Source organism: Tachypleus tridentatus, chromosome 9 (assembly GCF_004210375.1).
Source record: "Tachypleus tridentatus isolate NWPU-2018 chromosome 9, ASM421037v1, whole genome shotgun sequence".
Classification (NCBI taxonomy): Eukaryota; Metazoa; Arthropoda; class Merostomata; order Xiphosura; family Limulidae; genus Tachypleus; species Tachypleus tridentatus.
Genome location: NC_134833.1, coordinates 14,495,332 through 14,521,561, shown reverse-complemented (window position 1 = coordinate 14,521,561; position 26,230 = coordinate 14,495,332). Strand labels below are relative to the sequence as shown.

Below are 26,230 nucleotides of genomic sequence, written 5' to 3'. Positions count from 1 at the left end.
TAGTTTCAAAATGAAGCAACAGTTATTAGTAAATCATGATGGAATATCTATTAATACTGAGCACACACAGCTTCACCAGCAGATAAAACCATAGTTTCAAAATAAAGCAACAGTTATTAGTAAATCATGATGGGATATCTATTAATACTGAGCACACACAGCTTCACCAGCAGATAAAACCATAGTTTCAAAATGAAGCAACAGTTATTAGTAAATCATGATGGAATATCTGATACTGAGCACACACTGACTTCACCAGCAGATAAAACCATAGTTTCAAAATAAAGCAACAGTTATTAGTAAATCATGATGGAATATCTATTAATACTGAGCACACACAGCTTCACCAGCAGATAAAACCATAGTTTCAAAATGAAGCAACAGTTATTAGTAAACATGATGGAATATCTATTAATACTGAGCACACACAGCTTCACCAGCAGATAAAACCATAGTTTCAAAATGAAGCAACAGTTATTAGTAAATCATGATGGAATATCTATTAATACTGAGCACACACAGCTTCACCAGCAGGTAAAACCATAGTTTCAAAATGAAGCAACAGTTATTAGTAAACATGATGGAATATCTATTAATACTGAGCACACACAGCTTCACCAGCAGATAAAACCATAGTTTCAAAATGAAGCAACAGTTATTAGTAAATCATGATGGAATATCTATTAATACTGAGCACACACAGCTTCACCAGCAAATGAAACCTGCTTCTCTGAGACTTAAGTACATTATTTTTTTAGAATCTGTCAGGAGTAAAATTGAGTTTCGATACACGTGGTGGGCAGAGCGCAGAGAGCCCATCGAGTAGCTTTGTGTTTAACTTCAAAGAACAAACAAACAAATGAATCGAGTAAAAGTATTCTAATATTTATAACTTCGTGTTATTCATAAAATTTCTCGCATGTGCATATATAGAAGGCAACAAATTTTCGGTAGCTAGTAGCTCTTGTTGTTGGTGTTTGTGTTCTGTCTACTGCAGAGAATCGATTCCTGGACTTTAAAATCCTACCTTAAACCTAGCGTTGACTCACGGGAAGATACACAGCGAGTAATATATATATATAGATGTATATAAAGGTTTATTCAACTCAGAGACTTTCTGGAACCTCGTATGAAACTTTTAGGCTTAACAAAACGTGTAAAAATGTATTGATTTATTTACTTAGACTTTCAAGTTCTTCTATTGTACAAAATGAATATTTCATCCTTTGGATGAAATGTTATTCTTACGAAATAAAATATTATTTGGAACCTTTATTGGCGACAAAAGTGAACACCTTTCTACAGCTAATATGTTGTGGGTCTTTATCATACTCACCTTTGTACTCCTAGTACGTTTGTGTCTGACCTCAAATTTAACTAATCACCATCATGTTCGTAGTATGTTTGTTTTTACTCCAAAACATAACTACTAACCCTTTTGGTGCTAGTATGGTTGATTCCAAACACAAATTGCTACAATAAAACTTATATATTTGATATTATGTAAGTTTCTGGAACAAAAATGATCAAACGTTAACAAGAGAAGACATGGCGAGGCCTTGTTGATGTACAAATATTAGGGAAATATAATACGTATATATGTGAAAGTCGAATATAAGTTTTACATACATATGTGTTTATTTATTTCTCTAGTGTTAAACCCAAAGCTACAAAAGCTGCTGTCTATGATGTATCTTTCTCGGATATCGAAACTAAAATTTCAGGGTTGTAAGCCTTCAGAATCATTTATCAGTTGGAATATCTCATAAAAGCAAATTATTAAACCTATTTTCTCCGATCATTACAGGCTTGCTTCGTGACCAAATTGAAGATACAGCAAAAAAAGCTTTCCAGTCATACTTGGGAGTGGTCGGGTCTCCCCCTGTGGGATACGAAAATTTTACAGTTAAGGTCAATGAATACATGCAACTTCCTCCATTCAACTTTAAAAACCCGGTTGGAATTTTTGGAGGGATGAAAAGGGTACGTATATGAATTAACGACGGAAAATATTAATATATTTTAAAAATGTTTGATTTCTTTCAGAGTTAGCAATCTCAAGAGAACGACAATACAACTTACGAAACATGTCAATACAGTCCGGTCTTTACAATATCAGTTTTAAATTTTAATATGTCCAGAAAATGTGATGTGATTTAATATGATAATTAAGGGACGTCTATCTTCTGGTTAGATATTTTTATCTCAATTTTAAATAATAATATCAGTGAATTGTTGCAATTAACAACAAAAATTAATGTAAGGATGACCCATTTTAATTAGTAACTTACTACAAACTCTAAGTTAGCAAATTAGTACTTCGATTTAAATACTTGTCAAAGCAGACGGATGTAATCGAATCATAACGAAAATAGTTTCATAGAAAACAAAAAAACTAACAAGCATGAGTATATAACAAGAAGTACGTAATATGAAACTAACCAGCAAGTAGAAAACAAACAAAACACACAATACAGAAACTAACCAGCAAGTAGAAAACAAACAAAACACACAATACAAAACTAACCAGCATGTAGAAAACAAACAAAACACACAATACGAAACTAACCAGCAAGTAGAAAAACAAACAAAACACACAATACAGAAACTAACCAGCAAGTAGAAAACAAACAAAACACGCAATACAAACTAACCAGCAAGTAGAAAACAAACAAAACACACAATACAAGAACTAACCAGCAAGTGAGAAAACAAACAAAACATGCAATACAGAAACTAACCAGCAAATAGAAAACAAACAAAACACGCAATACAAAACTAACCAGCAAGTAGAAAACAAACAAAACACAATACGAAACTAACCAGCAAGTAGAAAACAAACAAAACATGCAATACGAAACTAACCAGCAAATAGAAACAAACAAAACACATGATACAGAAACTAACCAGCAAGTGAAAACAAACAAAACACACAATACGAAACTAACCAGCAAGGTGCAAAGACAAACAAAACACGCATGATACGAAAACTAAACCAGCAAGTAGAAGAACAAACAAAACCACACTGCATACAAACAAAACACGAAACTAACCAGCAAGTAGAAAAACAAACAAAACACGCATGATACAAACACGCACAACCAGAAACTAAGCAAGTAGAAAACAAACAAAACACACAATACAGAAGTAGAAAACTAACCAGCAAGTAGAAAACAAACAAAACACCAGAGAGTAGAAAACAATACAGAAAACTAACCAGCAGGTGAAAACAAACAAAACCGCAGAACACAATACAAAGAAAACTAACCAGCAAGGTGAATAGAAAACAAACAAAACACACAATACTGAAACTAACCAGCAAACAAAACCACCTGTAGAAAACAAACAAAAACACGCAATACAAATAAAACACACAATAGAGCCAACCAGCAAGTGAAAACAAACAAAACAATGAAACTAACCAGCAAGTAGAAAACAAACAAAACACACAATACTAACCAGCAAACTAACCAGCAAGTAGAAAACAAACAAATACAAACACCAATACAAACAAACACACGAAACTAACCAGCCAGTGGTAGAAAACAAACAAAACACACAATACAGAACTAGAAAAAACAAACAAAACACACAATACGAAACTAACCAGCAAGTAGAAAACAAACAAAACACGCAATACGAAACTAAAGTAGAAAACAAACAAAACAAGCAATACGTAGAAAACAAAACACACAATAAAGTAGAAACAAACAAAATACAATGCAAACTAACCAGATGTAGAAGACAAACAAAACACACGATACGAAACTAACCAGCAAGTAGAAAACAAACAAAACACACAATAGAAACTAACCAGCAAGTAGTAGAAACAAACAAAACACATGAAACTATACGAATACTAACCAGCAAGTAGAAAACAAACAAAACACGCAATACAAACTAACCAGCAAGTAGAAAACAAACAAACAAAACACACAATACAAAACTAACCAGCAGAGTAGAAAACAAACAAAACACACATACGAAACTAACCAGCAAGTAGAAAAAAACAAACAAAACACACAATACAAAACTAACCAGCAAGTAGAAAACAAAAACAAAACACACAATACAAGAAACTAACCAGCAAGTAGAAAACAAACAAAACAAACAAAACACAAACTAAGTGGAAAAAAACAAACAAAACACCAATACAGAAACTAACCAGCAAAACAAACAAAACACGCAATACGAAACTAACCAGCAAGTAGAAGACAAACAGGTGCCAGAGAAAAACAAACAAAACACACAATGAAACAAACAAAAAAACACACAATACGAAACTAACCAGCAAACAAAACACACAATAAGCAAAAAACAAACAAACACACACAATGAAACTAACCAGCAAGTAGAAAACTAACCACGCAATACAAAACTAACCAGCAAGTAGAAAACAAACAAAACACGCATACGAAACTAACCAGGTAGAAAACAAACAAAACACACCAGAGAGTAGATACAAAACTATCCAGAAGTAGAAAACAAACAAAACACACGATACAGAAACTATCAGCAAGTAGAAAACAAACAAAACACACAATACGAAACTAGCCAGCAAGTAGAAAACAAACAAAACACACAAGATACAGAAACTATCCAGCAAGTAGAAAACAAACAAAACACACAATACGAGAGACAAGCCAGAGAAGTAGAAAACAAACAAAAACACACAATACGAGAACTAGCCAGAGAGTGAAAACAAACAAAACACACGATACGAGAGAACTATCCAGCAAGTAGAAAACAAACAAAACACACAATACAAACTAGCCAGAAAGTAGAAAACAAACAAAACACACAATACGAAACTAGCCAGAGAGTAGAAAACAGACAAAACACACAATACGAAAGTAGCCAGTGAGTAGAAAACAAACAAAACACACGATACGAAACTAGCCAGAGAGTAGAAAACAAACAAAACACGCGATAAGAAACTAGCCAGAGAGTAGAAAACAAACAAAACACACAATACAAAACTAGCCAGTGAGTAGAAAACAAACAAAACACATGATACGAAACTAGCCAGTGGAGTAGAAAACAAACAAACACACAATACAGAAACTAGCCAGTGAGTAGAAAACAAACAAAACACGCGATACAGAAACTAGCCAGTGAGTAGAAAACAAACAAAACACATAATATGAAAGTAACCAATTACTACATAAAAAGAAAACACAATATAAAACTAACCAGTGGGTAGATAACAAAAAAAAACACGCATGAAACTAACCAGTGAGTAGATAACAAACAAAACACACAATATAAAACTAATTAGTTTGTACATAAAAAAGAAAACACAATATGAAACTAACCAGTTAGTATATAATAAATAAAACCCACAATACAAAACTAACAAGGGAGTAGATAACAAACACACACACAATGACACACAAGTATGTAAACTAAAAAGACACAATATAAAACTGAGTAGATAAAAATGAAAACACAAAATATGAAACTAATCAGTTAGTACATAACAAACACACAATACGAAACTAACGAGTGAATAGATAACATACAAAACCCATAATATGAAAACTAATGGTGACTAGATAACAAACAAAACACACAATAAGTAAACTAACTAACGTGTAGATAAAAAAAAAACACAGAATAAGTAAACTAACTAACGTGTAGATAAAAACAAAACACACGATAAAGTAAACTAACTAACGTGTAGATAAAAAACAAAACACACAATAAGTAAACTAACTAACGTGTAGATAAAAACAAAACACACAATAAGTAAACTAACTAACGTGTAGATAAAAACAAAACACACAATAAGTAAACTAACTAACCTGTAGATAAAAAACAAAACACACAATAAGTAAACTAACTAACGTGTAGATAAAAAACAAAACACACAATAAGTAAACTAACTAACGTGTAGATAAAAACAAAACACACAATAAGTGTAGATAAAAACAAAACACACAATAAGTAAACTAACTAACCTGTAGATAAAAAACAAAACACACAATAAGTAAACTAACTAAGGTGTAGATAAAAAACAAAACACACAATAAGTAAACTAACTAACCTGTAGATAAAAAACAAAACACACAATAAGTAAGCTAACTAACCTGTAGATAAAAAACAAAACACACAATATGTAAAATAACCAGGGAGTTCATAACAAACAAATAACACAATATGAATCTAACCAGGGAGTATATAACACACAGAACATACAATATGTAAACTAACCATATTATAGTTCTTATGATTCACTCTTTGTTGTAGCCCACGTTCAGAAATATAAAATAGTTCCATTTCTGGACTTTAACAATACTTGAAGCCCTTTGAAAACACATTAGAGTAGAATTATAACTTACGTCTTGTTTTCGAAACTGCAAAACGATTATAGTACCGTTTAATAATTGTCGTAACGTTGTTTTATTTGACCTTTTACCTACAGAGAAGCAGTACAAAAGAATTGATAAAAGACAGTGTAACTCATGGGCATATTAAAACTTTCCGATATGTATGTCGTTCAGAAACAAACAATACAATATTTCGTATTACTGAAAACATTGAATAAATAAGACAGAATCGTGACTGAAATCTCTATACACACATAAGTAGTCTTAGCTTGTTTGTAGGCCCCAAGGTTTCACTTATCTTCAAAGTACACATTCGAGAGACAGAAAGGTTAAGCATCTAAAAATACAGCACTGCTGGAGTTTTGTTTTTTTTTACCGTGTTTTTCGGGTCTTCACGACTAATTCGATACCCCAAGGAAAATATTATAGTACAATGTAATTAACCAACTCTCTTCAGTGGTGTTACTCAGTATTGCAAAATTTCGGTAAAAAGTTTAGAAAAATCAGCTTTGCATTCCAGATATAAATATCTAACCAACGTTTCGCTCATTTAAGGTACACACTTGTATCACCACATTTCATTCAACTAACATTAAACTAAAATCTATCACCACATTTCATTCAACTAACATTAAGAAAAGTTCTTTATGAGGTCGTAGAGGCGAAACGTTGGTTATGTTAATATATATATATAATATATATATCTGAAATGAAAAGGTCGTTTTCTGTAAACCTTTTTACCAAAATGGATAAATTCTCCCAAAATACAAATCTTTAATTTTTTTATTGACGTACTAGTTTCTCTCATTCAGTGTTTTAAAAAACAAACAATATTTGCATTTTCAGATTAATTTGCAGGCAGAGCTGAAACATTATCTACCTTTCTAGAGAGTTGAACAAAAAAATCGTAGTTGAACTCACTCACGAGACTGTTTAACTTGTTAAAGGTGTCTCGTATTCAAGAAGAGAGTCACTTAATTGGGCGTGGTTGTAGACGTTCACTCATTTATTATTGCTGGCCCTCATTTGTCAGCGTACGTTATACGTGCCATGAAAAAATACTAGGTATTTTTATATTCTTTGTGCACTGTTTTTTATTTAGTCGCTCTGCAATCACGTGACAGAGCAGATAATGTGTTAAAAGCCTAATTGTTATCGCCTTTGTAACTTCATTGTATTTCTTAATAATACTATTAAAATACCTAAAAAAATAACAAATATTACTAAAGATATTTTTACTTTCATGGCCAGGTGGTTAAGGCATTCGACTCGTAAACGGAGGGTCGCGGTTCGAGTCCCCGTCACACCAAACATGCTTGCCCTTTCAGCCATGGGGGCGTTATAATATGACGGTGAATCCCACTATTCGTTGTTAAAAGATTAACTCAATAGTTGGCGGTGAGTGATGATGACTAGCTGCCTTCTCTCTAGTCTTACACTGCTAAATTAGGGACGGCTAGCGCAGATAGCCTTCGAGTAGCTTTGCGCAAAATTCAAAACAAATCAAATCTTTAACACGCAAATGTGTGAATTACACAGGGAAAGATACGACTTCCCACAGGGCAAGAAACTCCTTCCTCGGAGAGCTGAACAACACGAAATTTATAAACACACCAGCTGATAACTTGAAAACCAATTCGGGTTCAATTCTCATAACAACAAAATCATGACTCCTCAAATACGCATCCTATTCGTCACCGAAGAGTAAGAAGTGGGTGAGTGGATTGAGCTATGTAGTTTGCAAAATTCTACCTCTCGTGTTGTTTTAGCACGTGCGTAGCAAGCAGATGGTAGATGAAATATCGAGCGAATTATGTCTTTATTACCGAGAAATCGAAAGAGTAGTAGAATCGTATATAACGTTTCGGTTTTATTTAGAAGACACAATAACTATTCCTTATGTAAACTTGTTATAAATCATGTGTTGTGCGTCTTGAATTTTTACCGAACTGTTTTACACGGGAAACTTTTTGAACGAACTCTTTTCAGTACTGTTCATTTTGAAAACAAACACTGCTTATTCCTATGGACAATTTCATTTTGTTTCATCAACCACAAAAGTTAGTCATCTAACCAATCAGTTTAAACAACAACAACAACAAACTATAACGAAATAGAAAAGTTTTATCTGGAACATTCTTGTAAATAAACATTCCAAGTAGATCATTTAGGATAGGATAATCTATGTATTTTGTGAAGGAATTGTTCTGGGTATACGATAATCATAAAACCTATTCTAATAATATTTAAACTGTGTACAAAGTTCACTATAACACTGCTTTATTTTAGCCTTTTTGCAATATTTCTAACACTAGATATAAATTACAAAAGGGTCTATATCGTAAGCGTATATCAAGACGTCTTGATTAGATCTGTTTTCCTCTAAATAATACTATTAACAGACAACACTCCCTACAGTTATTCATAAGGCATCACTTCGCCATATTATCAACATTTTGAGCCTTCAAAAATTAACCTAAGAAATACCAATACTAGATCAATATTTTCCAAAAATAAGAGTGAGTGAAATGGAGTATACTGAGTGGCATTTGTGTTTTATGTAAATGGAGTATACTGAGCGACATTTGTGTTTTATGTAAATGCAGTATACTGAGAGACATTTGTGTTTTATGTAAATGGAGTATACTGAGAGACATTTGTGATTTATGTATATGGAGTATACTGAGAGACATTTGTGTTTTATGTAAATGGAGTATACTGAGAGACATTTGTATTTTATGTAAATGGAGTATACTGAGAGACATTTGTGTTTTATGTAAATGGAGTATACTGAGAGACATTTTTATTTTATGTAAATGGAGTATACTGAGAGACATTTGTATTTTATGTAAATAGAGTATACTGAGAGACATTTTTATTTTATGTAAATGGAGTATACTGAGAGACATTTGTGTTTTATGTAAATGGAGTATACTGAGAGACATTTGTATTTTATGTAAATGGAGTATACTGAGAGACATTTGTATTTTATGTAAATGGAGTATACTCAGAGACATTTTTATTTTATGTAAATAGAGTATACTGAGTGACATTTGTATTTTATGTAAATGGAGTATACTGAGAGACATTTGTGTTTTATGTAAATGAAGTATACTGAGAGACATTTCTGATTTATGTAAATGGAGTATACTGAGAGACATTTTTATTTTATGTAAATGGAGTATACTGAGAGACATTTTTATTTTATGTAAATGGAGTATACTGAGAGACATTTGTGTTTTATGTAAATGGAGTATACTGAGAGACATTTGTGTTTTATGTAAATGAAGTATACTGAGAGACATTTTTATTTTATGTAAATAGAGTATACTGAGTGACATTTGTATTTTATGTAAATGGAGTACACTGAGAGACATTTGTATTTTATGTAAATGGAGTATACTGAGAGACATTTGTGTTTTATGTAAATGAAGTATACTGAGAGACATTTGTATTTTATGTAAATGGAGTATACTGAGAGACATTTTTATTTTATGTAAATGGAGTATACTGAGAGACATTATTATTTTATGTAAATGGAGTATACTGAGAGACATTTGTGTTTTATGTAAATGGAGTATACTGAGAGACATTTGTATTTAATGTAAATAGAGTATACTGAGAGATATTTGTATTTTATGTAAATGGAGTATACTGAGAGACATTTTTATTTTATGTAAATAGAGTATACTGAGTGACATTTGTATTTTATGTAAATGGAGTATACTGAGAGAGATTTGTATTTTATGTAAATGGAGTATACTGAGAGACATTTGTGTTTTATGTAAATGAAGTATACTGAGAGACATTTGTATTTTATGTAAATGGAGTATACTGAGAGACATTTTTATTTTATGTAAATGGAGTATACTGAGAGACATTATTATTTTATGTAAATGGAGTATACTGAGAGACATTTGTATTTTATAAAAATGGAGTATACTGAGAGACATTTGTATTTTATGTAAATGGAGTATACTGAGAGACATTTTTATTTTATGTAAATGGAGTATACTGAGAGACATTATTATTTTATGTAAATGGAGTACACTGAGAGACATTTGTATTTTATGTAAATGGAGTATACTGAGAGACATTTGTGTTTTATGTAAATGAAGTATACTGAGAGACATTTTTATTTTATGTAAATGGAGTATACTGAGAGACATTTGTGTTTTATGTAAATGGAGTATACTGAGAGACATTTGTGTTTTATGTAAATGGAGTATACTGAGAGACATTTTCATTTTATGTAAATAGAGTATACTGAGTGACATTTGTGTTTTATGTAAATGGAGTATACTGAGAGACATTTGTATTTTATGTAAATGGAGTATACTGAGAGACATTTTTATTTTATGTAAATGGAGTATACTGAGAGACATTTTTATTTTATGTAAATGGAGTATACTGAGAGACATTATTATTTTATGTAAATGGAGTATACTGAGAGACATTTGTATTTTATGTAAATGGAGTATACTGAGAGACATTTGTATTTTATGTAAATGGAGTATACTGAGAGACATTTTTATTTTATGTAAATGGAGTATACTGAGAGACATTATTATTTTATGTAAATGGAGTACACTGAGAGACATTTGTATTTTATGTAAATGGAGTATACTGAGAGACATTTGTGTTTTATGTAAATGGAGTATACTGAGAGACATTTTTATTTTATGTAAATGGAGTATACTGAGAGACATTTGTGTTTTATGTAAATGGAGTATACTGAGAGACATTTGTATTTTATGTAAATGGAGTATACTGAGAGACATTTTTATTTTATGTAAATGGAGTATACTGAGAGACATTTGTATTTTATGTAAATGGAGTATACTGAGAGACATTTGTATTTAATGTAAATAGAGTATACTGAGAGACATTTGTATTTTATGTAAATGGAGTATACTGAGAGACATTTGTATTTTATGTAAATGGAGTATACTGAGTGACATTTGTATTTTATGTAAATGGAGTACACTGAGAGACATTTGTATTTTATGTAAATGGAGTATACTGAGAGACATTTGTATTTTATGTAAATGGAGTATACTGAGAGACATTTGTACTTTATGTAAATGGAGTATACTGAGAGACATTTGTGTTTTATGTAAATGGAGTATACTGAGAGACATTTGTGTTTTATGTAAATGGAGTATACTGAGAGACATTTGTGTTTTATGTAAATGGCGTATACTGAGAGACATTTGTATTTTATGTAAATGGAGTATACTGAGAGACATTTGTATTTTATGTAAATGGAGTATACTGAGAAACATTTGTATTTTATGTAAATAGAGTATACTGAGAGACATTTTTATTTTATGTAAATGGAGTATACTGAGAGACATTTGTATTTTATGTAAATAGAGTATACTGAGAGACATTTTTATTTTATGTAAATGGAGTATACTGAGAGACATTTGTATTTTATGTAAATGGAGTATACTGAGAGACATTTGTATTTTATGTAAATAGAGTATACTGAGAGACATTTGTATTTTATGTAAATGGAGTATACTGAGAGACATTTGTATTTTATGTAAATGGAGTATACTGAGAGACATTTGTATTTTATGTAAATGGAGTATACTGAGAGACATTTGTGTTTTATGTAAATGGAGTATACTGAGAGACATTTGTGTTTTATGTAAATGGAGTATACTGGGAGACATTTGTATTTTATGTAAATGGAGTATACTGAGAGACATTTGTGTTTTATGTAAATGGAGTATACTGAGAGACATTTGTGTTTTATGTAAATGGAGTATACTGGGAGACATTTGTATTTTATGTAAATGGAGTATACTGAGAGACATTTGTATTTTATGTAAATGGAGTATACTGAGAGACATTTGTGTTTTATGTAAATGGAGTATACTGAGAGACATTTGTGTTTTGTGTAAATGGAGTATACTGAGAGACATTTGTGTTTTATGTAAATGGAGTATACTGAGAGACATTTGTATTTTATGTAAATGGAGTATACTGAGAGACATTTGTGTTTTATGTAAATGGAGTATACTGAGAGACATTTGTGTTTTATGTAAATGGAGTATACTGAGAGACATTTGTATTTTATGTAAATACTTGTGGATTATTATTCCACACGAACATCGTGATTGTTAAGGAATCCAAGTCACGTGCCCGAATGCGCCTGCTCATTAGTCTTGTAAAATGCTTCCAAAACTTGATTGCTGATTGGAGGGATACGCGGCCCCTTTATGTGACTGAAAAGTACATTCTTACGACAACAAAGAAGTAAAGCGAAAGATAAATATTTAACCAATCGAATCAGAACAAACGTCCAAATGCGTAAAATGAAGATAATGACTGCGAAACAGAATCCTCTGCCCAAAATGTCGTTGCGATAAAGTTTAACATGTTTCCTAGTATCGTGAGTAAAATAAGTAAGTAAAGCCTTGACGTTATTAACCAAGGTTCACGAGCTTCCAACGAAGACCTAGAAATCAGAAAACGGTTTCTTGAGGTATGTGACTAATGAAATTAGAGTTCTGGCGACTTCATTCGACCACAGACCTATCAATTCACCTGAAGTAGTCCTAATGTGTTTCGTATTTTTGGTCTGCTTAAGCGTGTCTTAGAAGTGAGTTTGAATCAATGAAACTGAAACTCTAAATATTCATAATTCCATATAAATATTTTCTTTCTTAAGTAGAGAGAGAAGTATATGAAGTGAGATATTCTATAAAAATATCACTTCCTGCTACAGAATATCTAACTTTTCGTTTCCATAAAAGTTTAAACAGCCATCTGTAAAAGCTGTAGTCGTGAAACTTTTGGTTTTTCGAAAATGATACGTATAACTTAATTATAAGCACTTATCCCTTCTCACAAAGGAACGGGTGGTAATACATACTGTCGTTCAAATGTCATGACCGCTGTGTAGACGTCTCGTATTGGTTTACTTTGGTTGACGATAACCAAAATGCTATACAATAGGCTATCCGTGCTCTGCTCACCACGGCTATCGAAACTGGAATTTTAGTGTCGTAAACAGGCAGACTTATCGCTGAGCCACTAGAAGGGCGTTTTGGCATCGACGAAAATGTCACATATTTGTAATATACAAGAAAATAATACATTTGTATGTTTGTCATTCCTAGGTGAAAGTGATTAGATTTGTTGTATATGTTTTTGAAAGTAAAATTCCTCAATTTCAGAATTATTATTCTAATAGGTTCCGGCAGAGGAGCTTACCTCTACGATGCAGTTTACGTGTATGCTCGAGCATTGAATAGCTGTTTAGCGGATAAACAGAACCCTTTCGATGGAAAGTTGATTTTGGAGTACATGAAAAGCAAAACGTATAAAAGTAAGCGTAAAATAACTGGAAGATTGTTTAACAATAGATAATAAAACACCACAAAGTTTGTAAAACTCCGGATCATAAAGTATTTTCACAGACGTTTCATGAAAATGTATTTTAAACCAACCATTCTGAATGAAACTGATGAAAGAGGAATGAGTTTTGTGATCAGGAATAACTTGTAGTCAAACATAATTAATTAAACAGATAGGATATACAAATAACTAATAAGTTAACTTCATAAATCAGTTGACAAGAATAGTGAAATTTATAGTGCACAGAATTCACCAGTTCTTGACTTCGAAACTGTCAACAATTTCGGCCGTAATCCCAATAATATCTCACGAGTTTAGGCAGCCTTGTATATTCAGTTTTGTTGTAAAGCCACATACAGAATGACCTGTAGAAGTGCATACATTAAATATACGATTCAAAATTACCTCAAGAAGCTTTATAACCAATAACATCGACAGAACTAGTTTTATATGAATATAAAAAAAAAGAATATACACATAGGTTATTCTTTTAAATATCAGAATGTTGTAATATTATCTATAGTTTTCTTTAATATATTATATTCATTATAATAGAATTTTATATAATTTTTATACATATATCCAGAAATGTATTCATTATTTACGTTTTTACTAATTCTTTCTAGCAGTTCTCTCATTGTGAGCCATAAAGATACGTTAAACCTATAAGTACGTATTTCTAACAACCTACCTTGTTTTACATAATGTATAGTTCCACTAATTCTTTAAGCGTTATTTTAGTTGAGACTAGGACATTATTTTTATCGCTTTAACAAATGGTGCAATATGTTTTAATTTGAATTTCCCTGTCTAAAATGTTTTTAAAACTCAATTCTCATCTACAAGTCCACTTATTAGTTATACCGACACATCAACGAATCCACCTCAAAGCTTAGTTTCGGGGCCCGGTATAGTCAGATGGTTAAAGCACTTATCTCGTAATCTGAGGGTCGCGGGTTCGAATCCTCGCCACACCGAACTTTCAGCTGTGGGGGCGTTATAATGTTATGCCCAATCTCACTATTCGTTGGTAAAAGAGTAGCCCAAGAGTTGGCGGTTGGTGGTGACTACTAGCTGTATTCCCTCTAGTCTTACACTGCTAAATTAGGAACGGTTAGCGCAGATAGCCCTCGTGTAGCTTTGCGCTAAATTAAAAAAAGAACAAAAACAAACAAGCTTAATTTCATGGTATCGACCTAATTACACACACACACACACACAAATAAAATAAGGATGGATATAAATTACTTAACAAGATATGTGTGGATATTCCGATATGTATATATTCTTATGGTGACTGAACTCTGTACGTGTGCATTTTCTTCATGGATGAACCAGGTGCAATGGGATACATGGTTTATATGGATGAAAACGGTGACACAGAAGGTAACTACACTGTTATCGCTAGGAAACCACTGCCCGGAATTCCGGAAGAATACGGAATATTCCGTGTCGGTTTATTCATGCTTCCTGAAAACAGAAGTGGGATTCCGGTAAGTCAGTTAGTTTCAATAAACTCAAAACTATTGATAGTAAATTAGTTTCAATAAACTCAAAACTATTGAGAGTAAATTAGTTTCAATAAACTCAAAACTGTTGACAATAAATTAGTTTCAATAAACTTAAATCTACTGATAGTAAGTTAGTTTCAATAAACTCAAAACTGTTGATAGTAAGTTAGTTTGGATGAACTTAAATCTACTGATAGTAAGTTAGTTTCAATAAACTCAAAACTGTTGATAGTAAGTTAGTTTGGATGAACTTAAATCTACTGATAGTAAGTTAGTTTCAATAAACTCAAAACTGTTGATAGTAAGTTAGTTTGGATGAACTTAAATCTACTGATAGTAAGTTAGTTTCAATAAACTCAAAACTGTTGATAGTAAGTTAGTTTGGATGAACTTAAATCTACTGATAGTAAGTTAGTTTCAATAAACTTAAGTCTACTGATAGTAAGATAGATTCAATAGACTCTAATCTGTTGATAGTAAGACAGCTAGTTTTAGTGAAAATTTCTGCATAGAAAATGTTCGAATTACTGAATACCTAATAAAATCTAAGACATATTTAATTTTCCATATACAGGGTAGGGCAAAAATTAGAATGAAGTTGACATAGTTCATACTATGAAGTTGTTACAGTGAGTGTAATACGGTTGGCATTAAGGGAATTATTATAGAAACAATAAAAACTAAGTGTTTCTTCAAGAGTAAGTAATAAACAATAGAAACCGAACAATACTCTAAAATGGACAACATTATAACCCAAATGGACCCACCCTGTATAACACACACACTGTCGGCGATTCGACTAAATAAGCTGTTATTTAAACCGCTGTATTAATTAACCAATATCTAACACATACGTAGTTCTTACTGTGGTCGGCTGTGTACTGGAAGGTCCAAGGTTCGAGCAGCAATATTTCCTGAACATCCTTGTACACTTAGATGTAACAGATTTTAACCGTGAACACAATCTAGCTAAGACTGAACGTGTAGGCGGCGTGTATTGCTCAAATGTTGTTCTTCTTTTACATGAGAATTTTAATATTAGAGTGGCTATGTCTGAACCTTGGGGTCTACGACTTAAGAGTTGAGCATACGAGATTTCATCTTTATTGTGACCTTATTGGTTGCCACGTGATGGCTAAATAATGCGCTTATACAATATTCGTCTTCAACTAATAACATTTATCAGTAACTGACTTCAACTTAATCTGTTGGGTCAGGAGTCTGAAAGCCCAAACTATTATGAGTTATAGATATGTTCGTTATTACCACTAAATCATATCAAACATAACGATATTACTTCCTTACAAATGGTGGATAATATCATTAAAAATTAACTCTATAAAGAAACTTTTCATTCTAATAAACTAATATACTACTTTACACTTAGTTTTTCGTTTCAATATTTAAAATAAGTTAATTATGATTGTGATATGTTCTTATCTCCAGATTCAAAATGGTTCTCATTTTATTCACTTAAACTTCATAGTATTGTGTATTATTGCGCCATCTGTTGGTGAAGTCGAGAGTACAATGATTTCTTTTTTTATATATCCTAATTGCAAAAGCAAAGATAAATTATCTTTCACCGCGCTCTTATCTATCACAATTCATTAACAATAGTGCACCACAAAAAATGTTGTAGATGGAATAATTATTATGATTTTAAATATTTGAAATCAACCAAATTTAAGGGTAGAATTAATGAATAATATTAAACAACGAAAACAATAGGTGTAAATGTTGTGCTGTAGTCTTAATAAAGAAACGTACTTTGCAAAATATAATTTGTTCGATTCTTGAAGTGGGCCTAAGGGCGAAGAGTTGCAGAGAACTATATATTTATTAAAATTGTACAGGGTGTTCCGAAAGTCACTGTGCAGTTTTGTAATCATATTTTATTCAGTCTATTTCAAGCCAGCAAGTGATAGCGGTGTTTAGAAACAAAATAAGAAAGATCCAGACCTGTATTGATGCCAACAGGGGTCACTTTCAACATTGTTTATAATCGTCATTCATATTTACCTCCTGTATTCTATATTGAAACATATCTGTTAATAAATATGCAAAAACGGCTCGTTTGGGTTGAGAAAATATTTTACGTAGAGGAGCGAACAACGTTTCGACTTTCTTCAGTCATCGTCAGGTTCACAAAGAAAGAAAGAAATAATTGACCAGAAGCTGACGCATGTTTGAAAGGGGTTGTGTAACTGAGTGTCGGAATGTAGAGGGCGGTGTTAGATGTTTGAATATATAATTTTATTTATTTTATTATATTAATATAGGTATAAAGGCGTTCCTTTATATTGGTTTGTTTTGGTCTTGAGTTGTTGTATAAGTAAGGTTTCTTTAATTTTGCGTTTGTTTATGTTTGTTTTTTTATTTAGTATTTGAGTCAAACGAGCCGTTTTTACATATATATTTTTACATATATATTTATCTACAAGTGGGTTTTCTCGACATCACTGATTTTGTCTGTTAATAAACATATAAGTGCACAGCGACTTTCCGAACACCCTGTAGAATGCATTTTTATCTTTTTGTGCTTTAATTTTATTTAAAATCAACCCGAAATGAGAACTAACTTTTGTTTCGGTTTTATCATCACTTTTGATTCTAAATTTAATTATTTTCTACTAATTATATGTCGTGTTTTAATTATAATAAAATGCATTTAATGACAGATGCTTTACTTGGACGACATTGTAGACTGGGTAGGTAATGGACCGCCAAAGGACGAACCAGACTGTGGATTCCATAACGAAAAGTGTGTTAGTGAGTTCAGTTTTCACGTTAATCAAATAATTTAGCAAGTTTCTAGCAAACCGCCAAATTAGTTACTCAATCCCTTCAATGTTCTTTATTCAAAAATAATATTTACATTATTTTCTCACGAACAAATAATTAATTAACAAATAATTTAGCTGTAATTTTTAATTACTCTCAAACGAAGAGACGATTAATTCGACTTAAGTTTGTTTGATGGTTTTCTGAATTTCGTGCAAAGCTACACGAGGACTATCTGCGCTAGCCGTCCCTAATTTAGCGGTGTAAGAATAGAGGGAAGGCAGCTAGTCATCACTACCCACCGCCAACTCTGGGTTACTCTTTTACCAACTAATAGTGAGATTGACCGTCACATTATAACGCCCTCACGGCTGAAAGGGCGAGCATGTTTGGTGCGACGGAGATTCGAACCCGCGACCCTCAGAGTAGGGAGTCGAACGTCTTAACCCACCTGGTCATGCGGGGGCCTCGACTTAAGTTAAACGACTGTCTTGTTATAGTTTATAAGCATAAAAGATTTTACATAATGTTAGTACCTTTGTGAAATGTTCACATCTCCAACATAATACCTTAACAGTTGTTTAAGGTAATAATGGGCCACTGAGAATTACTTCGTGATAGTTTTAACTCTCAGTATGATTAATGAGGGCTATGTAATAATATTCTCGAATACATTATTATTTAATCTTCAAATTTCCCAGTGTTTCTACTTATTATTTATAGTACATATAATAAGTTATTTCTAGTTTTTGTTGCTGTAACTTAGTTGTGTTTTAATTACAGTTTTGATGTTTTTATAATTTATTCTAAATCCAGTTTTTAATTTCATTCATATCTCATTATTAAATACGTTCAGAATCACCAGTTTTATGTTTCTAATGTTTCGCAGTGATTTATCTTCCACTCCCGAAAAAGCGTTTTGTGTTTGAAATTAAAGTCAGAGTTAAAATGATTACATTATAACTATTAATTATTCTTATAATCTTCATATCTAATTGAACGAAGTGGTTATAAAATTATCTTGTTATTCGCTTAACCAAAAGTTCAAATTGCGTTACAGAATGAAAAAACCAATGCCTTACGGCAACAGAGTTCACTGACCTCTCTGTGTAATGAATACATTTACTTGATTGTCAAAGTTTTTTGACGTGTACACGTTTAATTAATTAAATTATATTTATACTTTACATGGTTAATAATGAAAGAAACTTTATATTGTTGACAGGATTCACAAGTTAGTTTAATGTGATCCATTTTTTTTTCAGGGTTGCTTTTATTAAAATTACTCCAATAATTTTGTTTCCCGCTGGTACAGCGGTTAGCCTAGATCTACAACACTAACATCAGAGGCTTGATTCCCCTTGGTTGACTCATCAGATTGCCCGATGTGACTTTGCTATAAGAAACACACACACATACAGTAGATTTATTATATCTTTTATAATCCGTTGTTTTTTGTTTAACATAACTGTGAATTTGAGACAAACTGAACTTTAGAATATATTGGGTTTACGACCACGAATGTTCTCAACAGCAAGGATACCAGAACATATGAAACAACGCACTGTTATCTTTATAACTGATATACCTGTTCTCGTCGGCCTTTATGTCATCCTCCCCTGGTTTGCATAAGATATTTTTAAAAGCGTTTTCTTATGTTAAAGTGGGCGAATTCTTTATATCAGAAGCTGTTGTTAAATGTTACGTGTTAAAAATTAAGCCTACTGGGTCTTTAAAACTAGAACTCTCCACATAAATAAAATAATTACTCGAATTACTACACTTACGATTAAAATGGTGTGAAAATGATGAGAACCTTGTCCTAATGTGAGTAAGCTGCTTAAAAGTGTTCGAATCTCTGTAACCACACACACACGTACAAGCGACTAAAACGAAGTCTTTCACTCTAGGTAAACTTCAAAAGCTTAAATTACTTATCTGTTAAAAGTACAAATCAGTTTAGAAACTATGTAAAAGCTAGTAAGTGTAAAACTTTTATGTCCGTTATAGGAAATAGACAAGTTTAGAAATTAATCGATTACTTTAAGTATCAATCGAATATATTCCCTCGATTAAATTTCTGTAATTCGGTATCTATTTAATCACCTAACGTGACACGAACTATAAAGAAAATATAACTTTGTCAGCCCGACATGGCCAGGTGGTTAAAGCGCTCGACTCCTAATCTGAAGGTCGCGGGTTCACGCCAAATATACTCGCCTTTTCAGCCGTGGGGGCATTATATTGTTACGGTCAATCCCACTATTCGTTGGTAGAAGAGTAGCCCAAGAAAGAGTTGGCGGTGGGTGGTGATGACTAGCTGCCTTCCCTCTAGTCTTACACTGCTAAATTATGGACGGCTAGCGCAGATAGTTCTCGTGTAGCTTTGCGCAAAATTGAAAAAAACAAACAAACATTATAACCTTCTCAGTGTAATTTGTATTAGAATACACAAAGGCTGAAAATAATTAGTTAATTATATGTTCATGAGCAAATTAAAGTACAAGATGTGGATACTATATATATGTTATTCGTTACACTTGTTATTTGCAGTATGTAATGTAGCAGTATTCATATTATTTCAAAGAAGATAATAAACCATTTAAAACTTAACTCACAGACGAATCAGTAATACTGAATCAAAATTTTAAGAGCAATCTGAGTGTATTTTATATAAAAGTTTTGGGTCACAGAAGTGCTGAGGATTAGGGCACTCGACTCGAATCTCTTCACCAAACATGCTCAACATTTTAATCATTGGAGCAGTATAGTGTAACAGTGTATGTGTGTAATTTACAATTACATCAGGCTATCTGCTGAGTCCACCGAGGAGAATCGAACCTCTGATTTTAGCGTTGTAACTCCGTAAACGTACCGCTGTACCAGCGAGGAACTAATGTAACAATCAGTCCCACTATTCGTTATTAAAATAATATCCCAAGAGTTGGCGGTAGGCGGTGATGACTAGCTGCTTCCCCCTATAGTCTTACACTGCTAAATTAAGGACGGTTAGTGCAGATAGCCCTCGTGTTGTGTTGCAAGAAATTCAAAACAAAACTCTCTCTCTAGTCTTACACTGCTAAATTATGATCAGTTAGCACAGGTAGCTCTCAAGCAGCTGTGCACGTTATTTTAGGAACAGACAAAGAAAGATATAACAATTTTCTCCTTTTACTTGTTTGTTTGTAACATGTCCATCCAGTTATTTATGGAAGTGATGTTTTATTTTGTGATTTATTTATCGGTTTTAAAGTGAAATTAAGATTTACGTTTTCTCATCAGCATTAAAAATCCACAGATTTTATATTGAATTAAAAATAATAAATAAGCTTTTAATTCACTTGTGTTTTCTCATTAACTTTAGAGAACCATAGATTTTATATTGAAATAAAACAGTAATAAATGAGCTATTATTTTTTATCATGGATTGGTTTCAACAACTTCAATAGGTTTCGTATGGCGAGCAGTCGCCGGAGGAACAGGTGGAGTGGCCTTGGTCTTGTTGGTAATTTTGTGCATTGTTTACAGGTTGGTTTAATTAACGTTATCGATTAGGCCGTATTTTAACTCAAATATTGTCATAATATAAGTAATCTATTGTACCCCATTGCACGTTCTGTGATGTCTTATTTTGAAGTGTCAGTTTCAAGTTCTTTTAGCATTGGTTCAACAATAAGAGAATGCAAGAATTAGAATATTAAGAGGATAATCCAAATGGGATTCAGTAAAAAGATTTCAGCTCCGAAAATCCGTTAACTCCATGCTCATCCAACTACTTTTACAGCAATAGATCTTTGTTGAAATATGCTCTTTGTAACAAACATTTTGTGTTGCTTTCAGAGCAAGCTGAACCTGCCGCACTTTTTATATATATAACAGGATGACCACACGTATTCTCAAGACGGCTGGTATTGGTATTAGCACTGTATTTTAATTAAAGTTTTAATACCCATACCATCCGTCTTGATAATACATTTTTACTTCAAGTGAATTTCTCACAATCACGAGTATGGCCACACGTTCGTAAATCTATTACATTGTATACTATAGTTTAAACTAAATAATATGAAACAAAAGTAATCTTCCAAAATCAATTTCTCTAATATTCTGATGTACACAAAGCTTCTCTCAGGCCCTCCATATGTTGTTTTTTAGACCATAGAACATTTCAGATGGACAAAACAGGTTAGTTTATTGTCCTGTTTTTTTGTTGTATTCATTCAAACCCTAATTAAAGTTAATTCATCCAATGTTTCGTTCTTTGTGTTTATAAGACGTACTTTGAAACAAAGAGCGTAAATGAACCAATAGAAAGGCGTGAATTCAGAGATAATGGACATGTTCTTAAACACGATTATTACTTTCACAACATACTGGAGCTGCGAAGAGACAGACGTCTTTAATACGTTCTTAATTACCCAATTTTCTCGCGACAATTGACCCATCGTTTGCCTTAGCTGTTGCAAACACTGTCATTATTATCTCGTATAATAATTTCTATTCATAAAGCTTCGTTAAATCTACCATATGAAATATCCAATTAAAATGTTTCTGGTCACAAGAGATAAAACGTAATCTCGAAATACACTATTGAATTCCTTTTCTCGAACTTTCTTTATTATAATTCTCATTAAGTGTATGTATATATACAGATATATTGCATTAATTTAGCATTAACTATTCAAGATAAAAGGACAACTCGAGAAAACACAATTTACTGTCTTCTGATTTTATTAAAATTTGTATTCGGTGTTCAACATGCATTCATTATTTGTTTCTGTCTTCAAGCTTAACCCTGCATTTCGACTCTTTCTAACTTAACATATTTCGCTTATTATTGATATCTGGTCACTGAAATGTACTACATCATTAGTCAGTTTTAAACGTCTAATGACCTTGATGCATTTCTCTAATTCGTGGTACCCAGCCACTGAAATGAAATTCATCACTCGCTAACAAGCTATACGTGTTTAAAGAATTTATTTCACTTGAATAACATTCTGTAATGATATAGTGCTCTTATATCTTCTGTACCCTTCTAACTGTATTAAACAACATTGTTGTAGCTTTGATTAATCTGGATATAATACAGTGTCCAGTAAGAAGTTATAATTTTCTATTGTCAAAAAATAAAATACAATTATTGTCAGAAGTAACACTTACAGATCTATCTTTATAATAACTGAACACTTACAGATCTATCTTTATAATAACTGAACACTTACAGATCTATCTTTATAATAACTGAACACTTACAGATCTATCTTTATAATAACTGAACACTTACAGCTCTATCTTTATAATAACTGAACACTTACAGATCTATCTTTATAATAACTGAACACTTACAGCTCTATCTTTATAATAACTGAACACTTACAGATCTATCTTTATAATAACTGAACACTTACAGACCTATCTTTATAATAACTGAACACTTACAGCTCTATCTTTATAATAACTGAACACTTACAGATCTATCTTTATAATAACTGAACACTTACAGATCTATCTTTATAATAACTGAACACTTACAGATCTATCTTTATAATAACTGAACACTTACAGATCTATCTTTAAAATAACTGAACACTTACAGATCTATCTTTATAATAACTGAACACTTACAGCTCTATCTTTATAATAACTGAACACTTACAGCTCTATCTTTATAATAACTGAACACTTACAGCTCTATCTTTATAATAACTGAACACTTACAGATCTATCTTTATAATAACTGAACACTTACAGCTCTATCTTTATAATAACTGAACACTTACAGATCTATCTTTATAATAACTGAACACTTACAGATCTATCTTTAAAATAACTGAACACTTACAGCTCTATCTTTAAAATAACTGAACACTTACAGATCTATCTTTAAAATAACTGAACACTTACAGCTCTATCTTTAAAATAACTGAACACTTAGAGATCTATCTTTATAATAACTGAACACTTACAGATCTATCTTTATAATAACTGAACACTTACAGCTCTATCTTTATAATAACTGAACACTTACAGATCTATCTTTATAATAACTGAACACTTACAGATCTATCTTTATAATAACTGAACACTTACAGCTCTATCTTTATAATAACTGAACACTTACAGCTCTATCTTTATAATAACTGAACACTTACAGATCTATCTTTATAATAACTGAACACTTACAGATCTATCTTTATAATAACTGAACACTTACAGATCTATCTTTATAATAACTGAACACTTATAGCTCTATCTTTATTTGTGTTAATATAGGAACTGGGCATATGAACGAGAGCTCGATAATTTGCTGTGGAAAATTGATTATAAAGATATTCAAGTTAATGAGTACACTCCCACTACAACAGGAAGTATAGTGTCTAGGGTATGTATATACTCCCACTACAACAGGAAGTATAGTGTGTAGGGTATGTATATACTCCCACTACAACAGGAAGTATAGTGTCTAGGGTATGTGTACACTCCCACTACAACAGGAAGTATAGTGTCTAGGGTATGTATACACTCCCACTACAACAGGAAGTATAGTGTCAATGGTATGTATATACTCCCACTACAACAGGAAGTATAGTGTCTAGGGTATGTATACACTCCCACTACAACAGGAAATATAGTGTCAATGGTATGTATATACTCCCACTACAACAGGAAGTATAGTGTCTAGGGTATGTATACACTCCCACTACAACAGGAAGTATAGTGTCAAGGGTATGTATATACTCCCACTACAACAGGAAGTATAGTGTGTAGGGTATGTATATACTCCCACTACAACAGGAAGTATAGTGTCTAGGGTATGTATACACTCCCACTACAACAGGAAGTATAGTGTCTAGGGTATGTATACACTCCCACTACAACAGGAAGTATAGTGTCAATGGTATGTATATACTCCCACTACAACAGGAAGTATAGTGTCTAGGGTATGTATACACTCCCACTACAACAGGAAGTATAGTGTCAATGGTATGTATATACTCCCACTACAACAGGAAGTATAGTGTCTAGGGTATGTATACACTCCCACTACAACAGGAAGTATAGTGTCAAGGGTATGTATATACTCCCACTACAACAGGAAGTATAGTGTCAAGGGTATGTATACACTCCCACTACAACAGGAAGTATAGTGTCAAGGATATGTATATACTCCCACTACAACAGGAAGTATAGTGTCAAGGGTATGTATATACTCTCACTACAACAGGAAGTATAGTGTCAAGGGTATGTATATACTCCCACTACAACAGGAAGTATAGTGTCAATGTATGTATATACTCCTACTACAACAGGAAGTATAGCGTCAAGGGTATGTATATACTCCCATTAAAACAGGAGGTAAAGTGTCAAGAGTACGTATACACTCCCATTAGAACAGGAGGGAAAGTGTCAAGTGTACGTATATACTCCCATTAGAACAGGAGGTAAAGTGTCAAGAGTACGTATACACTCCCATTAGAACAGGAGGGAAAGTGTCAAGTGTACGTATATACTCCCATTAGAACAGGAGGTAAAGTGTTATGGGTACGTATACACTCCCATTAGAACAGGAGGTAAAGTATCAAGGGTACGTATATACTCCCATTAGAACAGGAGGTAAAGTGTCAAGTGTACGGATATACTCCCATTAGAACAGGAGGTAAAGTGTTATGGGTACGTATACACTCCCATTAGAACAGGAGGTAAAGTATCAAGGGTACGTATATACTCCCATTAGAACAGGAGGTAAAGTGTTATGGGTACGTATATACTCCCATTAGAACAGGAGGTAAAGTATCAAGGGTACGTATATACTCCCATTAGAACAGGAGGTAAAGTATCAAGGGTACGTATACACTCCCATTAGAACAGGAGGTAAAGTGTCAAGTGTACGGATATACTCCCATTATAACAGGAGGGAAAGTGTCAAGGGTACGTATATACTCCCATTAGAACAGGAGGTAAAGTATCATGGGTACGTATACACTCCCATTAGAACAGGAGGTAAGGTGTCATGGGTACGTACGTTAACTAATCTTTGATTCCATTATAAAACAATGACGACGTTAAACTTCTATTTGTTTTTGACAGGAAATCACTAGAAAAACACGTGACAGGCCGTATAAGTTACGTCTTTTTTATTGTACTACAGAGATATTAATAAAACAATTAATTATTTGATTAAAATGTATTTCATACAAGAAATAGGAGCAAATATTTATTGTTTTTATTTTC

General features: G+C 32.4%; 1 protein-coding gene across 1 annotated transcript in view; it reads left to right on the top strand.

The window, feature by feature from the left end:
- Window positions 1-13,553: 13,553 nt before the first annotated feature.
- The window catches only part of LOC143224770 (guanylate cyclase 32E-like), an 82,529-nt gene continuing 69,852 nt past the window's right edge, over window positions 13,554-26,230 (top strand). The window contains exons 1-5 of the mRNA XM_076453043.1: window positions 13,554-13,671; window positions 15,039-15,193; window positions 17,893-17,983; window positions 21,445-21,523; window positions 24,272-24,380. Coding sequence (XP_076309158.1) covers window positions 13,650-13,671; window positions 15,039-15,193; window positions 17,893-17,983; window positions 21,445-21,523; window positions 24,272-24,380 — 456 coding nt within the window. The 5' untranslated portion in view covers window positions 13,554-13,649. The remainder of the gene's footprint in view (window positions 13,672-15,038; window positions 15,194-17,892; window positions 17,984-21,444; window positions 21,524-24,271; window positions 24,381-26,230) is intronic.